The sequence below is a fragment of the Indicator indicator genome, chromosome 7 (assembly GCF_027791375.1).
Source record: "Indicator indicator isolate 239-I01 chromosome 7, UM_Iind_1.1, whole genome shotgun sequence".
Classification (NCBI taxonomy): Eukaryota; Metazoa; Chordata; class Aves; order Piciformes; family Indicatoridae; genus Indicator; species Indicator indicator.
In genome coordinates, this window is record NC_072016.1 from 21,130,583 (window position 1) to 21,152,011 (window position 21,429).

Consider the following 21,429-nt stretch of genomic DNA (forward strand, 5'->3'; position numbering starts at 1 on the left):
GGATCTGCTTTGATCAAAAATGGACAAGAATATTTTTACTGATACTGTGGGTAGGGTTATGTCTGGTGCAGCATATCTTCTTCTACAAAGCACGAAATGTTAATTTGTCCCTAAGACCCAAAAGCATGTGAGTGTATGTCCTTTAGAAGGGTGCCAAGGGGGAGCTTTAGACTTACCAAAAGGAAGGCAAACAAAATCAGAGGGGGGGGGGGGGAAATCTTCCTATCAGTACTATTCTTAAAGAGTTTCTGCTGGTCTCACAGACATACTTAAAATATTATTGTCAAGTAAGTAGGCTCTCAAAGTAAATGATAACAGGGATTTGATCTATCCTTGGATTTTAGAAATTCAGTCTTACAACTATGAAGTTAGAGCTTTGAGACTATTGAGCTACCCAGGTTATAGAAATAATGTATACATATATTTTGTAGTGTGCTGCCAATGATTTAATAGAGGAGTTGCAGAAATGCTCATAAAACACTTAATATAAACAAACTACCCAGAGAACTGTCCATCACTAATGTTTTGAGCCCTAGGAGTAGTGATCTCAGGTTGGGAAGACACACAGTCTTTAGAAGCACAGAGAGCTGCCAGATTCCTCTCTTCAGCATGGATACCATACTTGAAAAATGCCTCTTTTGAATTTAGATCACTTCTTTTAATTCTTTAATTCTTTTAATTCTCTATAGAATTCTTTGGAAAATGTTCAAATAAAAAAAAATGCATTTAATAAAATAATGAAATATATTCCAGGAAAGATTGTTTAGTATATGACAGTAGCACTACAGGAAGGACACAGGTGTATACTGATCTGAAACAGAACTTCAGTTGGTGGAATGTTGCCATATATGTGTATGTATATACGTGTGTGTGTGTGTCTGTATATGTGGGGAGAGAGAGATGAAAACAAACAAAAGGCCCAACTGATCCCTGTGAAAACTGAAATAATGTGTAAAGTTTACAATTCTCATGAGTTTTTCTGGGTATATCTTAACGTTATTGTATCTTAGCTATTTCTTCTCTCTTGTTTTGGCTTCGTTTTTACTCAGGTCCTATTTTGATAGTTCTTGTAAGAGCTTTCTACTCTTTTATATGGTTCACTTATTGTGTGGCTCTGTTGTGTGAATAACATTTGCCCTTTCCTAACATAGTATCAGGATACATTGAACAAATGTGAAAGTTTATTTTGAAAACAGGTAAATACTCAGAAGAATCACATAGTATTTTTTTCTTCAAATAGTGGTTACATATTTCAATAACAGTTATGGCACCATTAGTTTTTCTACTAGAAGTGGAAGAAACAAATTTAAATATTACTAATTTAAAAACACTTTCCTAGTGTTATACTTCAACTTTTCTGTGATGTGTAATCTCTTAAAAATAATTTTAAAATTCAGCCTGTACAGCTGAAACACATAAAGGTTATTTATTAACACTGTGCATTAAAATGTCTCTAACATTTCAATTTATTTTACATTTCCATCTTGTTAGTGTTTGTTAAAACTACTAAAAAGGGCAGCAGTGATAGTTTGTCAAATATATGTACCTGTATGCTGAAAATTAGGTGGCGTTCTCTCAAAACAGAGGAGTCTGATACTGAACCAGATCTGTGATTCTCTGAAGTAAAAGATCTGTTTCTTTACTTGGTTCAGTGAGATGGTCATCCATTTAATTTACATTCTATATACTTCTGAAGAACTGATTCCAAAATTGATTTAGAATAATGGTGCTGAATGTAGATGTAAAATGCAAACATTGAATCTAAGTCTAGGTTTTGAATGGTTTAGAGGAAAAAACCTGAATATTTCACACCATGGACTAGGAAATCTAGAGGTGGGCAAAATGCCTGCAATGGTAATGTATGGCAAGGGCAGTTACCAATGTTGCTTAGATCTAAGAATTATATGTTTCTGAGTCTTTGAAAATACCATGGATTGAGTATCTCAACTGAAAAATGTACTATTAAGTGCTTCAGGTATAATTGGTCTTCAGAGAGGTCTCATCATAATGTTTAGCAGTTATGGGTTTGTTTAACCCCCAGACTGTAGACTGTAATTTATTTTGCCTTCATACTTGTTCCTACATTGTCCTGAAGCACTTTAAGACCTAGACGTCCCAATTTGACCAGAATCTCATTATGTTAACTGCTGAGGACTTGATGTTTAGATTGGATATTTTAAAGACATAAATTTTCTCCAGTTATGTACAGATCCCTATCTTCACTAAATAAATATTTGAACTGAAATGGCACAGCATATACTTCTGAGACAACCATGTCACAGTTGTGGATTTGGCTAAATCTGAGTGGGCCTTGTCAGAGAACCACAGTACCCAATGAGGCATGAATCTTCTCCATGGGCATTCTGAAATATTCTTAAAAGCGCTGGCAACTCCAGCTACACAGAAAACTAATGCTATTCCTGTAGGCAGAATGGTAACTTTTGTTCCAAATATTCAGTAGGCAGAAAGCTTTCCATGAAATGTGTGGACTTACTTAATTACCAACTGTGCCACGCCTTTTCTTTCTTAGGCAAAATGGTTTTAAAGTTACTGAACAATGCCTTATCCCAAGGCACTGTCTCCCTACCACATAGGGTTCAGGCCAGAACGTGGCACACTAATGATGGTGTATGACATCCTGTTCTACATAGAGGAGGGGAAGATGTATATTTGCATACTGCAAGCTATTTCTGTGGTTATCCAAGCTTAAAGACCTAGCACATTCTAATGGAAAAGCATTCGGGTGGCAAAGATTTTTTCACACTAAATTCGTAGGAGAATTGGTAACTTCTGCTTCAAGGCGATTTTCTTGTGGAATAGCTTGTGATTACTACATCGTGTTTGTGATAAATTTAATTAAAGCAAATGTTTCAAATGGGAATAAATATAGGTACCTTGTTCATTTATGACTCTGCTAGAAGTGCTATCCAGCTGTTTTAATGTTAGGTTGATTGCAGCACCTGCATGACAGATGGTTAGTTGGCAGAAGACTTCTGAATTATAGTTTTGGGTCTTTCTATATGGTGGTCTGGAATTCTATGTGATATTTCTGATATTCCCTATGTACATATTTAAAAAATATTTTGAATGTGAAGCTGATTGCTCTTTACTTTGTGTCCTTGCTTCCTAGAATTTCCAAAAGCTGTAATCACAGAAGGTCATTAACAGGAAAAGCTCTCCTGAAACTCTTCTGAGGAAGTGGAATGACTAAAAATTTGAAAAGATGAAAAGGCTAGGTACAAACATTTTGAAATAAAATGTTGGAAGAAATGGAAAACACTGAGAGAGAGAACAAGAGTGGTTACTTTTCTTATATAGTCAATGTATTTCACTCTGTGTAGCTAGTAAAAAGAACTGATGTGGGAAAAAAGTTTATAGAAAGAAATCCCAGATTCTCCTGCATACTTCAAACTATATGCAAAAAAGGAAGGGTGAGATAGGAAGCATGTATAAGTTAGTTTGTTTGAACAGTTATATCTTAGCATAACATATCAGTAGAATTATCGGGAATGAGGTTCAACAAAAGCAAGTTCAGGATCCTGCACCTGGGTTGGAACAATCCTCACTATCAATACAGGCTGGGGGATGAGGTGATTAATAGAAAGCAGCCCTGTGGAAAAGGACTTGGAGGTGCTGATGGATGAGAAGCTGGACATGAGCACATAGTGTGAACTTGTAGCCCAGGCCAGTTGCATTCTGGGCTGCATCAAAAGAAACATGGTCAGCAGATCCAGAGAGGTGATTCTGCCACTTTGTCTGGTAAGAGCTCATTTGGAGTACTGCACCCAGCTGTGGAGCCCTCAATATAGGAAGGACATGGACCTTCCTCTACTGAGGAGAGCCAACAAAATGATCAGGGTGTTGGAGCACCTCTGCTATGAAGACAGTCTGAGGGAGCTGGAGTTGTTCAGCCTGGAGAAGAGAAGGCTCCAGGGAGGCATAATAATGACATTCTAGTACCTGAAGAGGGCCTATAAGAAGGATGGAGAGAGACTGTTTACAAAGGCCTGTAGTGGTAGGACAAGGGGCAATGGTTTCTGACTAGAGAAGAGTAGATTTAGATTGGATGTTATGAACAAGTGCTTTACCATGAGGGTGTTGGAACACTGGAATGGTTTGTCCAGGGAGGTGGTTGAGGCCCCATCCCTGGAGATATTCAAGGTGAGGCTCGACAAGTCTCCAGGCAGCCTCATCTAGTTGAGGATGTCCTTGCTTACTGCAGAGAGGGTTGGACTTAGATGACCTTCAGAGGTCCCTTCCAACCCAACCAATGATTGCTTTAGGGCCATAGTCCTGACTAGCGCTAGAATTTTAATCTGGGATACAAGATTTTTCCACAAAACAGAAGTTATGAGCTTGCATAGACAGTTAATTGTCAGCCAGAGAAAGGAGAACCATCATTTGCTTTGGGCTTTACTGGTTCTTTTTGCCTTCTGGAGAACCTTATAAACTATAGTGTTGAGTACCAGATAGTGAAAACAAGTCAGGACATACTTGTAGGATATCTTTGGTTGCATGAAATTTGCAAACAATAATGTTGCTCTGCAGCTTAACTGGACACACCATAGTACAATATTTCCCAAGTAAGTCTATTACTAATTTCTCAGTATTGCTGGTAGCATTTGCTTTTCCAAACAGTAGAAATGGTGCCATGGTTGTGCATACTTATACATATGCTATGAACAATCGATTTGCATGTGTGGTGTACATATGAGCAACATAATAGAGTGGCTTGAAAAAGTTATTCTGTGTGTAAAACATTCTTGTAAATATTTCCCTAATTTAAAAATAGAAATAGTGCAAGAAATCAGTACAGTCTTCTGATGAGGATGAAATTTTAAGTATGTCTAGTATATTTCTGTGAATTTTTCATGAAGGCAAGGTTGTATTTTTGGAGGTGACCATAGTTCTATAATTGCTAAGAATTAATGTTCCATCTTTGAGATGAAGAGTTTAAAATTGTTATTGTTATTTGCTGTCTGTTAGAAAGAGGGGCATTAGTAGGTTAGTAATCATGACACTGTTGAATTAGGAGATAGATCACTACACTAAGGCGCCTTCATTGTCGTAACAGTGGCACTTTAAAACAGTGACACTGGTGACCAGTAACACTGCCTTCAGAAACATCAGTTCAGGACTGTTGTCACAGAGTTTCAAGTAAATGAATAACTATTTACTAGCTCTGTCCATGGTTTTCATAGTAGTTTGCCTTTTTGTAGAGAAATTCATCTTAAAAGTGGCACAGCAGGATTTTGCAGCTCTCTGGCTCTTATTCCACCAATATGGCACTCCTTACGCTGCAGCAATGAAGCATTAAAAGGGAGATGGCAATAAAATTTGAGACTTGCTTTTCATTTTCACCCTCCATATTTTTTTAGCATTGTTTTAGAAAGACTGTACACTTGTGATGCCATCATATAGTTCCAATATTATGATTAAAGTAAGTATATGACATGCTATTAACTAAACAGGACACTAGAAGTGCACCATGACTTATGACTCATCTCTGAGAAACACTTAATCACGAGAATTTGAACAGGATATAATTATTTTTTTTCCTGCATGCTTAGTAAAAAACGACTGTGATGGCAAGTGAATAGTGCTTCTTGGAAAAATAATCTGTACCTTACATTTTGTTTTGTTTTTCAAAAGGGATGAGAAGAGATAAAAGTCCTAGAGAACAGAAACTGTAATTACTGTATTAATGATATAACTGCTGATTCAGGCACAAAAAAAAAGCTTGACTATTATAAGCCACAGATTGGTTTGATCTCAAGTGTTGCTGGTGGCCTTTTATTTTAGGGCTGTCCAAACCTGCAAAGCTTCAACTTCTCTGTGAATTTCTAACCTCTGCTTTTAAAGTAATTATGCATAATTCTTGGATTTTGTCTTGCACACCCTTCTTTTGCAGCTGAAATGGAAGTAATATCAGGATTCTAAATGCCTGATTCAGTTGAGGCAGATGAGTAAATGATAATGGAGAAAAGATCTGGGAAGCCTTACACAGAACTGTACAGTAAGAAATGTGTGTGTGACTCCTGGCTGTCCTTGCTTGAGAAAATTTTTAGGGAGATGTTTCTGCATCTGTAATCAATGCTCAGGATTTAGACAGAAAATACTAGAGCATAGAAATTCAAAGTTTGGGAAGATTTAGATTTTTTGAGATTTAGATTATTATCTACTTCTATTTATCCAAAACTCTTGGTGAATTTGGTGTGTCTCTCTTGTTTTCCATAGGATTTTGAGGCATAGTCTTACACTGTTTGCAAATCTAAGGTGACACTGATCTTCATCATTACATATCTGAATATATTTTGATATTTGCCTCTAAGTCTGCATAGTAAGATGGGAGTTAGAATACGTGTCATATTCCACATTCAGCAAATTGTTGGGGAGAATAGCTTCTAACTCAGAAAAAGCTCTACTGAATTGACAAGCAAAACTTTTAATCCAAAAACGTTTAATCCACTGAAGAAGTAAAAAGTTTCAGTTGCTTTGTTTATTTTATTTATTTCAATAAGAAATGGCCAGATACAATCTAACCCTTGCAATAGCTAACCCCCTGTGTGTGATTGCTGTTATGGAAATAACAACTGTCTTTTGTAATCATAAACTATTTCTCTCAGGGAACCTTTTTGCAATTTAAGCAGTCCTGCAAGAAATTGTTTTGCCTGACTGAGGGAGGTTTCCAGATTCAAGCACTTAACAGCCTTAGGAAATTTTTAAAAAGCCTTTCACTTTTACATATGTGGAAAAGCAGTTTGTGACTTTCCCACCACATAATTCCTGGGGGAAAAAAGAAGTGAAAAGTTAATGTATGAACTCGAGGTGTAGATATGAGAAGATGAGAATTAACACCTAAGTTTTGATTGGTAAGTTATCCTATCTAACAAAGAAGTTTTATATCATATGGTGGTACAAAATGACAAATTTTCTTAGCATCCAGTTGGTTATTTACTGCCATGTACCACTGATTTTAATATACTAAAAAGAGTAATTGTCATCATCGTTTTCATGTGTGTTTGGAAATAAAATTTTAGGCTTACAAAGGGAGACCATATTTTTAAGAATGAAACTGCTCTTTCCGTTCTGCATTGCTTCTGTTGCCCTTAAGATATTGAGGTGAAGAAATAAAGTAAATTCCATCAGCTAAAAATAACAAAGATAACAGAAACACATAAATCAAGTATAAATAATAGCAACACAAGTGAACTGAGGATCTAAAACAATAGTTGCAGTCTCTAACAGCAGGAGTGGATAAAAACAGAGCAATGAAATGCCCTGTAATAATTATTTTGAATAATTGTTGCTATTGTCTAAGTCAGTCAATTTTTAAACACTGAAAACTTTCACATGCATATGCATGGCATCTTTTCTGAGAATCATGCCTTTTTCTTTGCATGTGAATTGAGGTAAATAAGAATGTATAGTTCTTAGAGTCTTAAAGACTGTCACACTCTAGCAAAATAATTTGCTTTGATTGACCGTTTGGGTGCAAATGGATGAATATAATTGTTATGCTTAAACCTAAACTGTGATTTCCAATATTACAGTGGTTAAAAGGTAGTTTAATCCTTGTTTGTCTGCTTGTTTTGATACAGTTTCCAGTAATGAAGGTGTATCATCATTATTTATGGTCTAAGGAATATAGTTAAATTAAAAAAAAAAATTGGAACACTGAAATACAAGGCTATTTTAATGAAAAATGTTATGCTTTACAAGACTAAAGCTTCATATATAAAATACTTGTAACAATTCTTTAAGTTGTACTTAGTGAGGCATTAATTCACATATACTAATTGAGTAATTACAAATGTGTTGCTGTGACACTCAAAACATTTCTATGCTGGGAGTGAAAGGGGTTTGTTGTAGTTCGACTTTTTTTCTTTTTTTTCCTAAAACTCATTTTCTAGTGGACTGAATATATTAGTGATGAATGTGCTGTGAAACTAACTGTTTGTTTCCATGCTGGAAAAGTTTCATGGTTCCAGCAATTGCTAGCCATTTTACCACACAATATCCATCATTTTGTCAAAGTTTTAATGTTTTGTAGTAGTGAACCACGTAGGAAAGAAGGGAGGAGAAAAGAATGACAAAACAGCCAAATTGTTTCATTCCATGCCAAAAAACTGACTGAAGTTTATCCCTGTTTGTCCTTGGAACAATTAATGTGACATTTCCCCGAATGCCATACTAAATTTGATTGTCAGTTATTGAAATGTATGCTTAAATCAGCACTGATGCAACTCTAAATGCTTTTCTAAATTAATGTCATTGAATCCTTAACCCACGACTTTTGACACATAACAGAATTGGAAAGCCTTTTGGACCATTTGGCTGAAGTTGTGCCCTCACTACAGTATCTCAGTTTGCTTGGAAACATGGCCTGTCCAAATGAACTGGTCTGTAAAGAAAAAGATGAAGATGACTACCAGAGATACAGGTTAGTATCACTTGTAGATGTGATAAACTTTGTCAGTTTTGTTTTGCTAACAGAAAAACACTGAACCAACCAAACTCAGAGCCTCAAACATCTACTCTATTCTGAATAGAATGGAATATTACATAATCACAGAGTGGTAGGGGTTGGAAGAGACCTCGAGAGATCATAGACTCCAACCCCCCCTGCCAATGAAAGTTCACCTAAAGAAGGTCACACAGGAACACATCCAGGCAGATTTTGAATGTCTGCAGAGATGAAGACTCCTATCTGGGCAGCCTGTTCAGTGTACCGGCAGTCTTTAATTTAAGAAGTCCTTCCTCATACTTAGATGTAACCTCTTACGTTCTGCCACAAAACACGGGGGAATTTGAATAACCCTATTATTGTGACATCACTCTCAGGAATCCTATTTCAAGAAATATTTCGGTGTTGTACAGCATGTTTGATTTGAGCAGGTATGCGCAGTGTTTTCTGAATATGAGTGCTCACATGTGCTTATTTAACAGCCTTTCCTTCTTTAAGGCCAAGAAAAGGCTACATTTACAGATACTAAGAGTGACAGTCAGCAATAAAAATAAATACATTCAGAAATCACTACATTCAGATGTACTTGATGATGGTGATGAGTTTCTTCTACTATAGTTACCAAGGCACCATTAAAGAACATAGAAGAAAGGACTTCTACTATATTGTGCTGCTTCAGTCTGAGCAGTAAGTGTTTAGATCCAAATAAAACAAATACCTATCTCTATAATGTAATTTTAATGAGCTGGAGTACACAAAAGGTCATCTGGAAATTCATACAAAAGCTTGATAAAATGCTATATATCCAACTGATTCAACTACAATATTGCTACAAATGGCAAGGGTTATTTAAAATAAAAAACAAACTTACGACTGATGTTGACTGTGAGTATAGAGTGTCTGCAGAAGTGATAGAATTTTCACAGCTATAACCTTTAGGCAAGTGAAACATCGAGCCTTAAAAAATTAGTCATTGGATTTCTTTTTCATTGCTCACATCTGATACAAGATATTAGTCTTTGTGTGTTGGCATTTTTTACATCATCTAAAAATGGCTGTCTGAAACTAGTCAAAGCCAAGCAGAACTGGTCATCATGGTGCCAACTTTGCAGAGTCTGAGCTTGTTTTTCATTAGCAGATCACCTGGAGTAATCAGAGTCATATAATAAAACTATGGTTTTATTTTAGCAGAAGGTACAATGTGGTGAAGACTAAAAACAGGTGAATTAGGAAGTGGTAAGAATTTGATGCACCAGTTTAGTGCTCATAAATGCTTTAGGCTGAAACAGCAGCACAGCTGTCCTGGTGTGCATATACTTTTTAGTTTGTTCCAAATTTTTGAAAAGGATTTCTAAGTTACCATTAACCTAAAGATTTTCACTTTCTAATGACTCAACATCTGAATCCTGCTTAACTGTAGCATTTTGGTTTTCATCAAGCAGAGCAGCCTAGATTTAATAAAATCATTTCCCCTTCTACCATTTTAAATGGAAGGTATGCTTACTATCCAGCTTACAGGAGTCTAATAGTGTTGTCTCTATGTAAATTTATGAGATGTTTGCACTAGAAGATTTCTTTAAGAATGAATGATATTTCTACAGTTTGTTTTCTGCCAATATGTCTCCTATTAATCATTTAAGCAAAAGTGGTACGTTAAAGAAGCCATTCAGAGGCAAGAACCCATGGTTCATTTAGTGCTGTCTGACAAAATTCTTTATTGATTGACATCTTCTGTGGTTATGTGATGTAATATTTATAATATGTCACACAGCCATACATCAAAACAAGCATGTCTGTTGTTTCATTTCAATGCAAAAATGTTGATTTCAAGGAGGTCAAGGTAGTTTAAGGTCACATTGTGGCAAACCACTGTGTCAAAGTGTGAAGTGATTGTATTTATACATCTCCTGGAAACTGCAATATTCCTTCAATTTTCTTTCTCCTCAATTTTTCAAACACCTGAGTATTTTTTTCTCTCATATTAGCTAGTTAATTAAAGCTCTTTTAAGACAGAAGAATGGACTTCTAATTACTTGAGTGATTTATGGTTCTGCTGATATAATAAAAGCCTCCTAAAGTTTTCCTGTGTTTGTTACATTAGATGAAATGTGTTTCCTAGACAATGTTAAACCCAAGCTTTCCAAAATATCCATCCACCCATTTATCCATTTGTCTATCTCTCTATCTTTAGGGGAATATATTCACCTACATGGCAGAACTTACTCAAAATACTCTGCTTATTTTACTCTGAATAGCTAATTCAGAGTTTTGAATGCACATTCTGAGGCATCTTGGACACAACTTTTTTTTCCTTCCCTCAAACGTACAGATTTAACACCACCAAGTGTCACCACTTCAGTGACAATGTTTGTATTTTATTGAATGTATTGCATCAAATCTCAAATGAAAACATTGAAATGGACAGTTTCTGCATTTTGAAATTATTTAAAGTTACTATTTTCCTAAGATTTTTATTTTTTTTCAAATCATCAAAAGATTGCATTTCAGTGAGACTGAACTATGTAAACATTTTACCATAAACTTTACCTGGTTTTCTTTTCTTCTGAATGGCAACTTCTTTTTGTAATTTTTTACAGTGACCACTGGAACCACAGCTTCATTTTTCATTGAGCTCTAATTTCAGTCCTACTGAGTTCAATTAGAGTTCAGGCTATTTAATTCCTCAAAAAGAAAAGAGAAAGATGCTAGAAATCAAAGCTTTACTTAATCTTTTCATTCTAACAAATTAAAAAGGTTTGTGAAACCCACAAAATATCAACCTTAAAAATAAAAGGAAAATCAAGGTCTGGTGATTTGCCATGAAGTTAGTTACAGTAATATTACATGTTTGAAAAATAATTAGGTTTTATCATAAGTATTTGGAAAATTTATAAAACTATGCTTTTTGTCAAAAAGTTACAAGTTAGTTCTTCAAGTAATCCACTGCTGTACCACTTCTATCAATTTCAGTACTAAAGTTTTCCCTAGTTTTTCATTAAAAACAAACCCAGGTTTTATACTAAACCATTGTTGTGTCTTAAAGTAGCTATTTTTTTTGAAGAAACACAGTCACAATTTTTTCCCTTCCCCATTTCCCCTTTTCTTTCCCTTTTCTAAAAACAAAAAAGATTAACTTTTTTTTTTTCCTATTTTGTCCCCTTGTTCCTCCTTACCTTTCAAAAGTGTACAAGCACAAATAGATGAAGACATTTTTATGTTTGTTATTGTAATTTTTGCTTGGACAGGAAAAGTAATTGGAAAATTCCCTTCTGTGGTATTTTTTTAGCAAACTTTTTTGGGTTCATTTTAAATGTCATGGTTTTATCCATCATTGTAAAATGGCTTTAGTTTATTTCTCTTAAAAAAAAAAAAAAAAAAAAAAGGTTCTCTAGGTTATTTCTTTTTATCTTATTTTTTAAACTTTCCATATAGAGGAGGTGGTATTTTGTAAAGGCAAAATGTGTAAAATATAATGGGGATAGGAAAGTTTTAAAAGCTTTTGACTCTTATCAGGAAGCAAGAAACACAGAAAAAATAGCCTGCAAAACAGTGCCTCCTCTAAAATAACCTGTCTTACAGTCTTTACTTTGAAGATTGTGTGAAAGCAAAGGTCATGACCTGGAGATCAAAGTAACAGAAGTCAACACAGTAATTGCTGGTTGCTTCTCTTGTACCTCCACTTGGTCACTCCTGTGGGTGTATTGTTTGCAGCGAAAACTTCAAACATGGTGCTACTGAACTGTGAAAAATCATCTGGGGGATTTGCAAATGCTGCAGGTGACCTCACCTATATTCATTAAAGCGATATGATTGTGAAGTATGTATGCCATGTGTGAAGTTTCAGTGCTTGCTCATTCTTCTTTGCTCCTTATTGACATTTCCTAGAATGATTCATTCATTAAGTGCTGTTGACATGGAAACTAGGGCAAGTGGAAACAAATGCCTGAGTTTATTTTAAATTATCTTAAAAGTACATATACTAGATATGCTATCTTTGGCAGGGGGAGCAAATGGTGATAACCTTATGAAGTCCTCTTAAGATATAACAGCAAGAAAGGAAGTGCATGCATTTTGTATGGATTAACTTTTCAAGCTAAATCAGATATTCCCATCCTGCAGGTTTGATTCTGTGAAATGCTTAGTCCTCTTATAGCTTTTCCAGTTTCCCTGCAGTTGGGTGTTTGTTTTTTTATTTTTTTGTCATTTCTACAGTATCTGGAAGAAAAAAAACTTATATTTGATAGATATGAATTAGCTACACAACTTCCATCTGAGATTAACCACTGTGAGAATTTATGAGCAAGGACTATTATAATGTTTTTGTTCAGCCAAGTAAGTTTAAGTACAGAACATCCAAATTTGCCCAGAATAACACAGTAAATCAAGACATAACGATAACTATTGTTACATGTATAGAGATATTTTTTAAAGTTAGACTCTTGTGCTGAAAAAATGTATCCAACACATAGTACAGTTTTATATTCCAGTTTTTATTAATAAAAGTGCAAAATAAAGGACTGTACAGAATCCAGTTCTTACTATGGTCTTTCACTAAATATTTCGTGGAAGAGTTTATTTCCTCTGAAATATACGAATTTGCTCCAAGGGGAGGTAATAATGAATCGAGGCTGTTAGATGTTATGATATGTGGGGTTTTACTTTCTTTTAAAAATATTACTGTCAGCTATGATGTTTTACAGCTTTCGAATAAAAAAAAAATCCTAGAAGTGTTCATTAATAGTAGGGAGTAGTGTACCAAAACTCATTAAAACCGATGGAATTTTTATGCCTGAACTTAAACGGCTACAGAAAAAATAGGTCACAATGAAATTACACAGTAGCTATTTAATAAAAGCAAGGGGTTGGCATAGAAGTTATTTACACCTGTGTGTTTTGGATCAGGACTGACAGATTTCTTTCATATGTATAAAACTGATTTGTTTCTTTCTTCAAAATCTTTTGTTTCACCTGAGAACCTCTGCTAAGTTTGTGCAAACCATCATTGATTTTGGGGGGTTGAAGGCATAACCCAAGGGCTGTCTTAAGTATGACTGTTACATAGTAGAGAACTAGAAATTCTCTACACAGAGATTATACCTGCAAGGTAAGTGATAGATCTGAGTTTCCATGTCTGTAAGGCAGAGTTAAGATGACAAGTCTGTGATTCGTTAAAGGCTGTACAGTAAGTCGGTATCAGAGACAGTATTTCTTTATATAAAAGTACAGTCATGTGTTGCTTAATAAACAGTAATAGGTGTTCTCAAAGATGTCTTTGTTCTGTCCCTTTCTGAACTCCAACACATTTCCTCAAAGGAAGGCTTTGCCATGTTGAGCTTTTGCCAGTATCAATAGCAGCTGAATCCCAAACTCACTGTATTCCTTTGCAAAAAGGCCCTCAAGCTGTCCTTCTTTTTCAGTATCTTGACAGGTCTGTGTAGAAACTGTTTAAATAACGCTAATCATATGCAACACTTACAAAATTAGTAAATGAATTGTTAATCTTTATTGTCATTTTCACTTAGCTAACACTGAAATAACATGAAACATGATATTCTCTGGCCTTTTCCATCTCTGAGTGTCCCTGTTTGTATGTGATGAATATCTGTTATTAGCTTATTTCCATGGGACTCTTGGCACTTGAAGTCAAGGTGGGAGAGATGATTCTGGATGAAAGATGATGCAACTTTACTGACATAGTTCATTTCCTTAATCCATCATGAGTTAGAACATCAGTTTACAAGCAGTAATAAATGGGTCTCTAAGCACCTTCCTGGTGTCTGTTTCTTTTCGTTGTCAGGAACTCACCTTCATCCTCATCACCAAAGATAATAACCTTTTCTCACCACTACGAAGCTGTTAAAATGCAGTAGCGGTATTCTCAGAGCATATGAGGCAGTGCTAATTTTCAAAATTATTTTAACAATTATTCTTTAAATTATGAAAAAAAAATATTTTAAAGACCCCAAACAAACTTGAGATGGCTTTTTCTTCATCAAACAGCACTCTATTTTCTAGTGATTTTACAAGTCTAAAACAGGTGCAATGTGTCATGTAATTTATGGATCCTCATACCTGCCATAAAGTATTTTATGATGGCTGCAATCTCTGTTATTAGTAGCTGTCTTTTTCTGCAGCCATTGGTGTTTGATAATAGCCTTAAAACACCCAAAATTACTTACCTGCAAGCAACATTCCAGATAGTCCCTGTTGACAGTTTGAATAAGTTTAGTGCCCTTTTGTTGTACTTTACCTTCAAAACAAACTGATTGAACCATCAATAGCTCCTGAAAGCTGACAGAGACATGTCATCTGGTCTAACCCTCTGATAGTAGGTTATCTGTGGGAGTTAACCTCCCTGCATTGTTAACTGGAATGTTTTATGTACTATGCAACTTTAGGATACTGCTGTGATAACCTTAGTAACTAAGTCATACATCACAGTAAAGAGATTTTCTGCAACATATAACCCTGGATTAAATTTACAAGGGTTGAATTGATATTGTAAAGTGTTTATGCCAGGGCTTTGGTAATCCTTTCCTGTATTTTTTATGGCAAACTCTTGTTACATTTAGATTGATGCTACATTTTCATATTTCTGGCTAAAATACATCTACGAAGCCTAATGGGCCAGATTAAAAATAATAATTGCATTTTAATATAGATTCTTTTTATCCCACGTTTAGTAAAATATGAATACATAAGATTGTATTTTGAATCATGTTTTAAAAGAATGAGTCACTATTGTACCTTTGTTCAGCTTAATGTACTCACCTTTTAATATTTCCTTTCCTTAAGGAGTGTAAGTTTGAAAAAAAGAAATCAGCCCCAAACCTGTGACTTCTGGTGTAGTTTGCTATTTAGTTTATGTGGGTGGGTTTTTTTGGTTTTGTTTTTGAACTGGCAAGTACTGTTGCTAATTCTGTTTTTTGAAGTGCAGTCAGGACGGCTTAAAGATACATTTGTATCAAAGAATGCTATTATAATTTTAAGCTCTTTTGAAATGATTGAGTGACTGACATTAGGGCTGTGATCCAAAATCAGCAGAGATGACAGTGCTGTCTTAGTCTGTTGTCATTTCTGTTGCAGCCTGCTTTTCAATGGCATATTTCATTCCATCATTAAACATTTGCTGATTTTCTAATATCGATGTTTTCTTCACCTGAATATTCATCTTTTCTCACCCTACACTTAGTGGGTGTCTTTACTCATTTTTAGCTTCACTCTTCTTCACTCTAGACATACTGTTTCCTTCTGTACACATCTTCATTTGAAAAAATCTGTTGTCATCAGAGCTTTTCTGCCAATAATGCAAGATGGATAGCTTCTCCATTGAAAGATAAGGGCCAGCAAAATACTAGGGAGGACTGGAAGGGCAGCCAGGAAAGCTGGGAGGAGTTTGCAAATGTGTCCGTCTTGCAGATCTGTAGCTGTTGTGTGGTAAACGGTCTTAGAACATGTGCTGTTTTGTAAAGTGACTCTGTCCTTTTCTTCTTCTAATAACATTGAAAGTCATAGATTGAGGATCCACATTTAAATTGTCTGTGCATTTCAGTACTGAGCATTGTCAGTTCACTTGTTAACAATTTACAAAGCTGTTGCTTCAGAGGAAAGGTATACTTGATGGAAATGTTTATTTGTAGCATTAAATTTTTCTTGGTTGTGGAATGGGAGTCTAACAGGCTTTTGCACAAGTTTATTTGGTCTTGAGAACAGTATTGTAAGATGACTCTTACCTTTAAAAACACATTTTCTGTATGATGCTCTTTTTCAAGATGTTGTGCTATGTAGAGTTTTCTACTACTTCGATTTCTTCCTCCCAGTGCCAGAAGGGATTGGTATGTTTAGGAGGCTCTCTGACTATCTTGGAGTTCTATGCAGAGCAACTAGGCATGGAAAACATTATCTATCTCCTTTCTACCTTCTGCCAGGAAAGGTCTGGCACTTCCCTTACTCTGCAATGTCTGCGTCACTTTTGGTTGACTAAATGTAAATAACATGTACTTGAGGTGGCTAGATGTTTTGATCTGCCTAACTTTGTTACTGTGTTGCTATTTATTGCTATTTTTTTAGTAGTTTAGTTTGTCAGTATGTCTTTGTTTATTACTAGATTTTAACTGTGTGCATTTTGCTGTCTGTCAGGTATTTTGTCCTGCACAAGTTGTCAAACCTGAAATTTCTTGATACTCGGAAAGTAACCAGGAGGGAGAGAGAGGAAGCCTTGGTGAGAGGTGCCTTCATGAAAGTGGTTAAGCCAAAGGATGCTAAGGTAGGAGAGTAAATGAAAGAAGTAACAACACTATGAATCATTAACAATGTTTTGAACTAGCTCCAAAAGCTTGGCTCTGTCTTTTGCTAAAGTAACAGACACAATCTTTTGAATGAAAGGTTGTGTAAACGTGGTCAAACTTTACTGTTACATCTGGTTAAGGGACTGTGGTTGTGTTACCAAATTTCTGGTTTCCAACATTTGTTTCGTATAACAAGTAACTAGTAACTATCACTGAGTTTTAACTAATGTTTTTACCATGTCTAAAGATACGTTACCGACTGTATGGCACACTTTTGTGAAAGAATGGAATTTTTCTGACAAGCTGTCCCCTGCCTTGTATGTTAAATACAGAGAACTGTTGCAGTGCTCACACTGATGGTGTTCATTGTTTTTTAGTGGGCTGGATGATTCTAGGTCTGTATGTTGTGACTTAATGTGGTGTCCTGATACAAGGTATTGACATCAGAGAGACTGTTTCAGTAATCTGAGTTTTTGATACGACTTGCATCAACTGTGAGCATACTGCTGATGCAAACAATGTGAATTCTCCACCTTCTTTTTCCATTGTTGATCAATACACACCACCAGCAATGTGAGCTTCATAGTGTTGTAGACCTTTCTTAAAACTCCATTCAAGTCTTCATTCTATTTGCTTTCTGTTTGCTGTGTTGTTCTCTAAAATATACCATCAATAATTTATTGCAGATTTCCAATAATGCTGAATAATAATGTGGCACTTAGGGAAATGCACTGCTTGGTGGCATAACAGTGTGCCAGATAAATGCATTATCACAAGTACAATTGCAGTGCATAACAAATTAATACAGACTGATTCATTTATGACTACTAAAATGTTAACAGTACTGATACAAGCATAGCTTTGATGTAGTTTACCACTGCCTTCAGTTATTTCAGCTTCATACATGTAATAAATGAAATACTTTATTTGTAAGATCTTATGAATATCCTATTCACAGCAAACCATCTTTGCTGACTCTGCCCAAATGCAAAAGCTGAAGTGTGTTTGATACAGCATACCTATGTTGTCTTTTACAGTTCTTGTTATCTAATCAAGTTTTGGATCTAGTGAGGTGGGGGTTTTTTTAAATTTTAACAATTAGATTTTTCATTTAAGAGCTCTCTAGATTTTAACCAACTTAGTGTTGGAAAAGAGGTCTGTTTCTTAAACCTGAATTTCTTTTTCTGGATGACACTTCTTGTAAACTCAATAGCTAAGAGTAAATTACTTCACAAACTTAAGGATAACATCATTGTCTTTTATATCTGAAATTGAACCTTTTGTATAATTTGGAATTATTTACCCACTAAGTCTTATGGTAAAAGATACATTTATTTCAACAAATTTGCAGAAGGCTTGAATTACTGTTGTTATTGCCATGCTAAAGGTTGGGTTGTTTGTTTTTTGTTTTTTTTTTTTCTTTATAAGTGGTTTTGTACAAATTGCTGATTGTAAAATCATTGTAAAAGCTTTTCATGCCATGAATTAATGCTTTTTAAGGTGTGACAAAATTGCACTCATCATACAATATTGCATACATATTACAAAGTGGCTAATTTAAAATAAATATTAAATTGGATACAGGTATTGTAAACCTCTTAAATTTGTTTTGAATTTATGCTTATTTCCTAGGATATTAATGCTTATAGTACACATGCAGGCAAACTTTTTGTCTGAGAATGCTCACAGTCATCTCTGCATATGTATTCAGATGCAGCTATGTATGTATATAGCTATTTATATAGCAGCATTCCTCCATGTGTCACAAGGATGATGTGTACAATAACTGTACTTTCAAATTCTATCATATGTTACATACTGAATATATTCTGGTTTTTTATTCCTTATCCTTCAGATTTCCTGCATCTTGTGCTCTCTGTTTGTTCATCAGTTCTCCTGCCGTATAGTCGTTGACATTTTTTAAAGTCAAATTTAATGGACAGCTAGTGGCAATATGTTCCAATCTTTCTGAAACTAGTTAGAAGAGAATACACTTTGATCCAAACTATGAGAAGGCTGCAGCATATCCAGTACTGGTCACCCGAAAAACTCCTTAAAAAGTTCACCTAGTGATAGAAGACCCTGCTGATGGTGAACTCACTAAGAATGTTTTTATTCTCCCCTGTAAGGTAATAGCCAGTATGTCAGTCTGTGCTTGCCAGGAATAGAGTTGGAATGAGTAGTATTTGTGTTGGTGGACATCGTATGGAAACGTTGTTCCAGATGTAGTAACAACAGCGAGCCTATGAGGCTTGCTTCTTTGAGGAAAAAAAATATTAAAAAAATCTTAACTTGGGTGGGATTTTTTTTTCCCCGTTATCATAAGCAGGAGATGATATGGCTTATTCAGCATAAAAAGCAGACTGATGATCTAAAGAGGCTGTGATGTGGAGAGTTGTTTTCATTTTAGTATTGACATGAAATACTTGGGAGAGCAAAATACCCCACCAAGAAAAAATACACAAAATGAGAATAAAAGCAAGAAATTTCCATCTGACTAGCTTGTGTTTACTCAACCGCAAAAGTATCTAGCAATCACCAGCCATCACTAAGTCATAAATATTTTATTTTGTATAAGATTTTATGACTTTCATTTTTCCCTATTTTTTCATTTTTTTTTAAACAGAACACTGCACTTGCTTATGCCTTGCTTCATTTCATCCTTTGTTTAAAATGCATCTGTTTGTGATATGACTGTCTTACGGAAAGATGAAGTCATTTATTAGAACACCGTTTAATGTTACAATGCAGTGTTCCATCTCACTGTGTAAGTGAGATAAACTTCATTATTCTGTGATGTTTATGTTTTCTTTTGTCAAAATATTGAATGTTGTATCATGTCTGATTTTAATAAAGATTGGGTAAGCCTGAATGGGTAAGAGGCATTGAGCCAGATGAGGAAGCCTTGTTTAATGACCAGACCATGACCTCATTTCACTTGCATAAGTGTAGATCAAAGTGGAAGATGCCTGTCCAGTGTAAAGTGTGTTCCTGAGCATGACAGCACTTCACATCAGAAAGACAGCTCAAGAATACGACAGTCAAAATTGCTTAATTATGTCCCAGCTTTGTAATTATTCATCCCTGCTTCTACAAAGAGTACAGTTGTCATTTCTTGACATAATTATTTAAAACTGTACTTTTCTTTGGTTTATAGATATGTCTTGTGCTTCCAACTGTTTCATCTTTAAAACTTAAACATGCAAAACAGAATGTGGTTTGAGAATACATTTTAAGAATCCATATTTTTATATTGCATATGATATAAATAAACAACATGAAATTATGTTGTATGAAGTATACAACATAAGTTGTATGAAGTATATAATAATTTTATACTTTAAAGGTCTGTATTCATGATCATTTAATCTAGATGATAAAATGTAGATATATACATTGTATCTAAAGTATGTTCCTATGAACAGATACACACTGTCATGGGTCTCTTTAAATATGAATTGAATTGGTTAATACTAGGTCAGTGCACTTGGTTTTATGAAAAATACGTATTTCCCAGTATTTTGCAACCCCTCAGCTCAACAATTATTTTTTAGCTTACTGCATTTTTAAAGTTAACAATTTTATCAATTTTATTTATGGTGGCATAAGAAAGCAGTGTGCATTTGGTCACATGTAACAGTCTTGCAGCTTATCATCAGAGGGTATCCATGGGTATACTTCCAAGTAACTGACTTTAAAATTGCTTTCTTGCAACTTTACCAAAAGCATCTTGTCCATTGTGTATAAATGAAGGTCTGTACAACAAAATGTGGCAATATAGGTGGTTTGAATTCTGCCCCCACAATGCATCTTTTTCATCACAAGTTGTAATTATAAAACCTGACACAGCATTTGTTCTCAAAGGAACTAAGATGGAGACATCTTGGAGGAAGGTGAGTCTAATACCTGCAGTTCATGTAATGAATGTATGTGATTCTAGCTCACACTGTTGCTTTGAAGGGTGGAGGGAGATTATTTTGTTATGATAGGAAGAGTAAATGTTTAGGCAGTACAGTATAAGGAAGACTTAAGAAGTGACTTTAATGATTTTTTTTGTCCTTAACTATTTTAACAAGAATTGTAATTTTTCTAAAGAGATATATCCTATGTGTTTTCAAGAATTTAGGCAAGGCATTTTTGCTAGTGCATCTCACGGATCTTTTTTTTCCTCCTCTAATATGGGGCTTGTTTTATAAAGTAAATAAGACATGATCGTTAAACCTTTGGAGAACATCTACACTGCTCACAATTTTTTACTTTTACTGGTACCATTCCGTAGAGATCTTGTCTTAGGAACTTACAGCATTTGAAGTAGATAGAGAACAAAGGGCTTTAAAAGTGTAAAGAATCATTATGTCAATGAATTCTTAGCTAGTAAAATACCTTTTTTTGAGAAAGTTGCTACATAATAGGCTTTCTTATTGTTCAGATATTGAGATTTCACATACTAAAACAGAACAATTATATGAATTTAATAGTCCAACTGAAACTGTGATGCAATAAATATTATTGACTTCACAGACGTAGCAGTCATGCTACCGTTTGGCACACTGAAGTATCCATTTTGCTCTGCAGAAAGTTTAAGTATTTTAAGCAGGAGTCCATAACACAATCAACTCATAATGTCCTAATAACTCATCAAAATTAGGAATAATTTGAAAAAATACCACCATT

The 21,429-nt window shown here is 34.9% G+C and overlaps 1 protein-coding gene across 1 annotated transcript in view; it reads left to right on the plus strand.

The window, feature by feature from the left end:
• LRMDA (leucine rich melanocyte differentiation associated) overlaps positions 1–21,429 on the plus strand; it is a 639,303-nt gene that overhangs the window by 360,951 nt on the left and 256,923 nt on the right. Inside the window, exons 4-5 of the mRNA XM_054382558.1 lie at positions 8,304–8,443; positions 16,607–16,733. Coding sequence (XP_054238533.1) covers positions 8,304–8,443; positions 16,607–16,733 — 267 coding nt within the window. The remainder of the gene's footprint in view (positions 1–8,303; positions 8,444–16,606; positions 16,734–21,429) is intronic.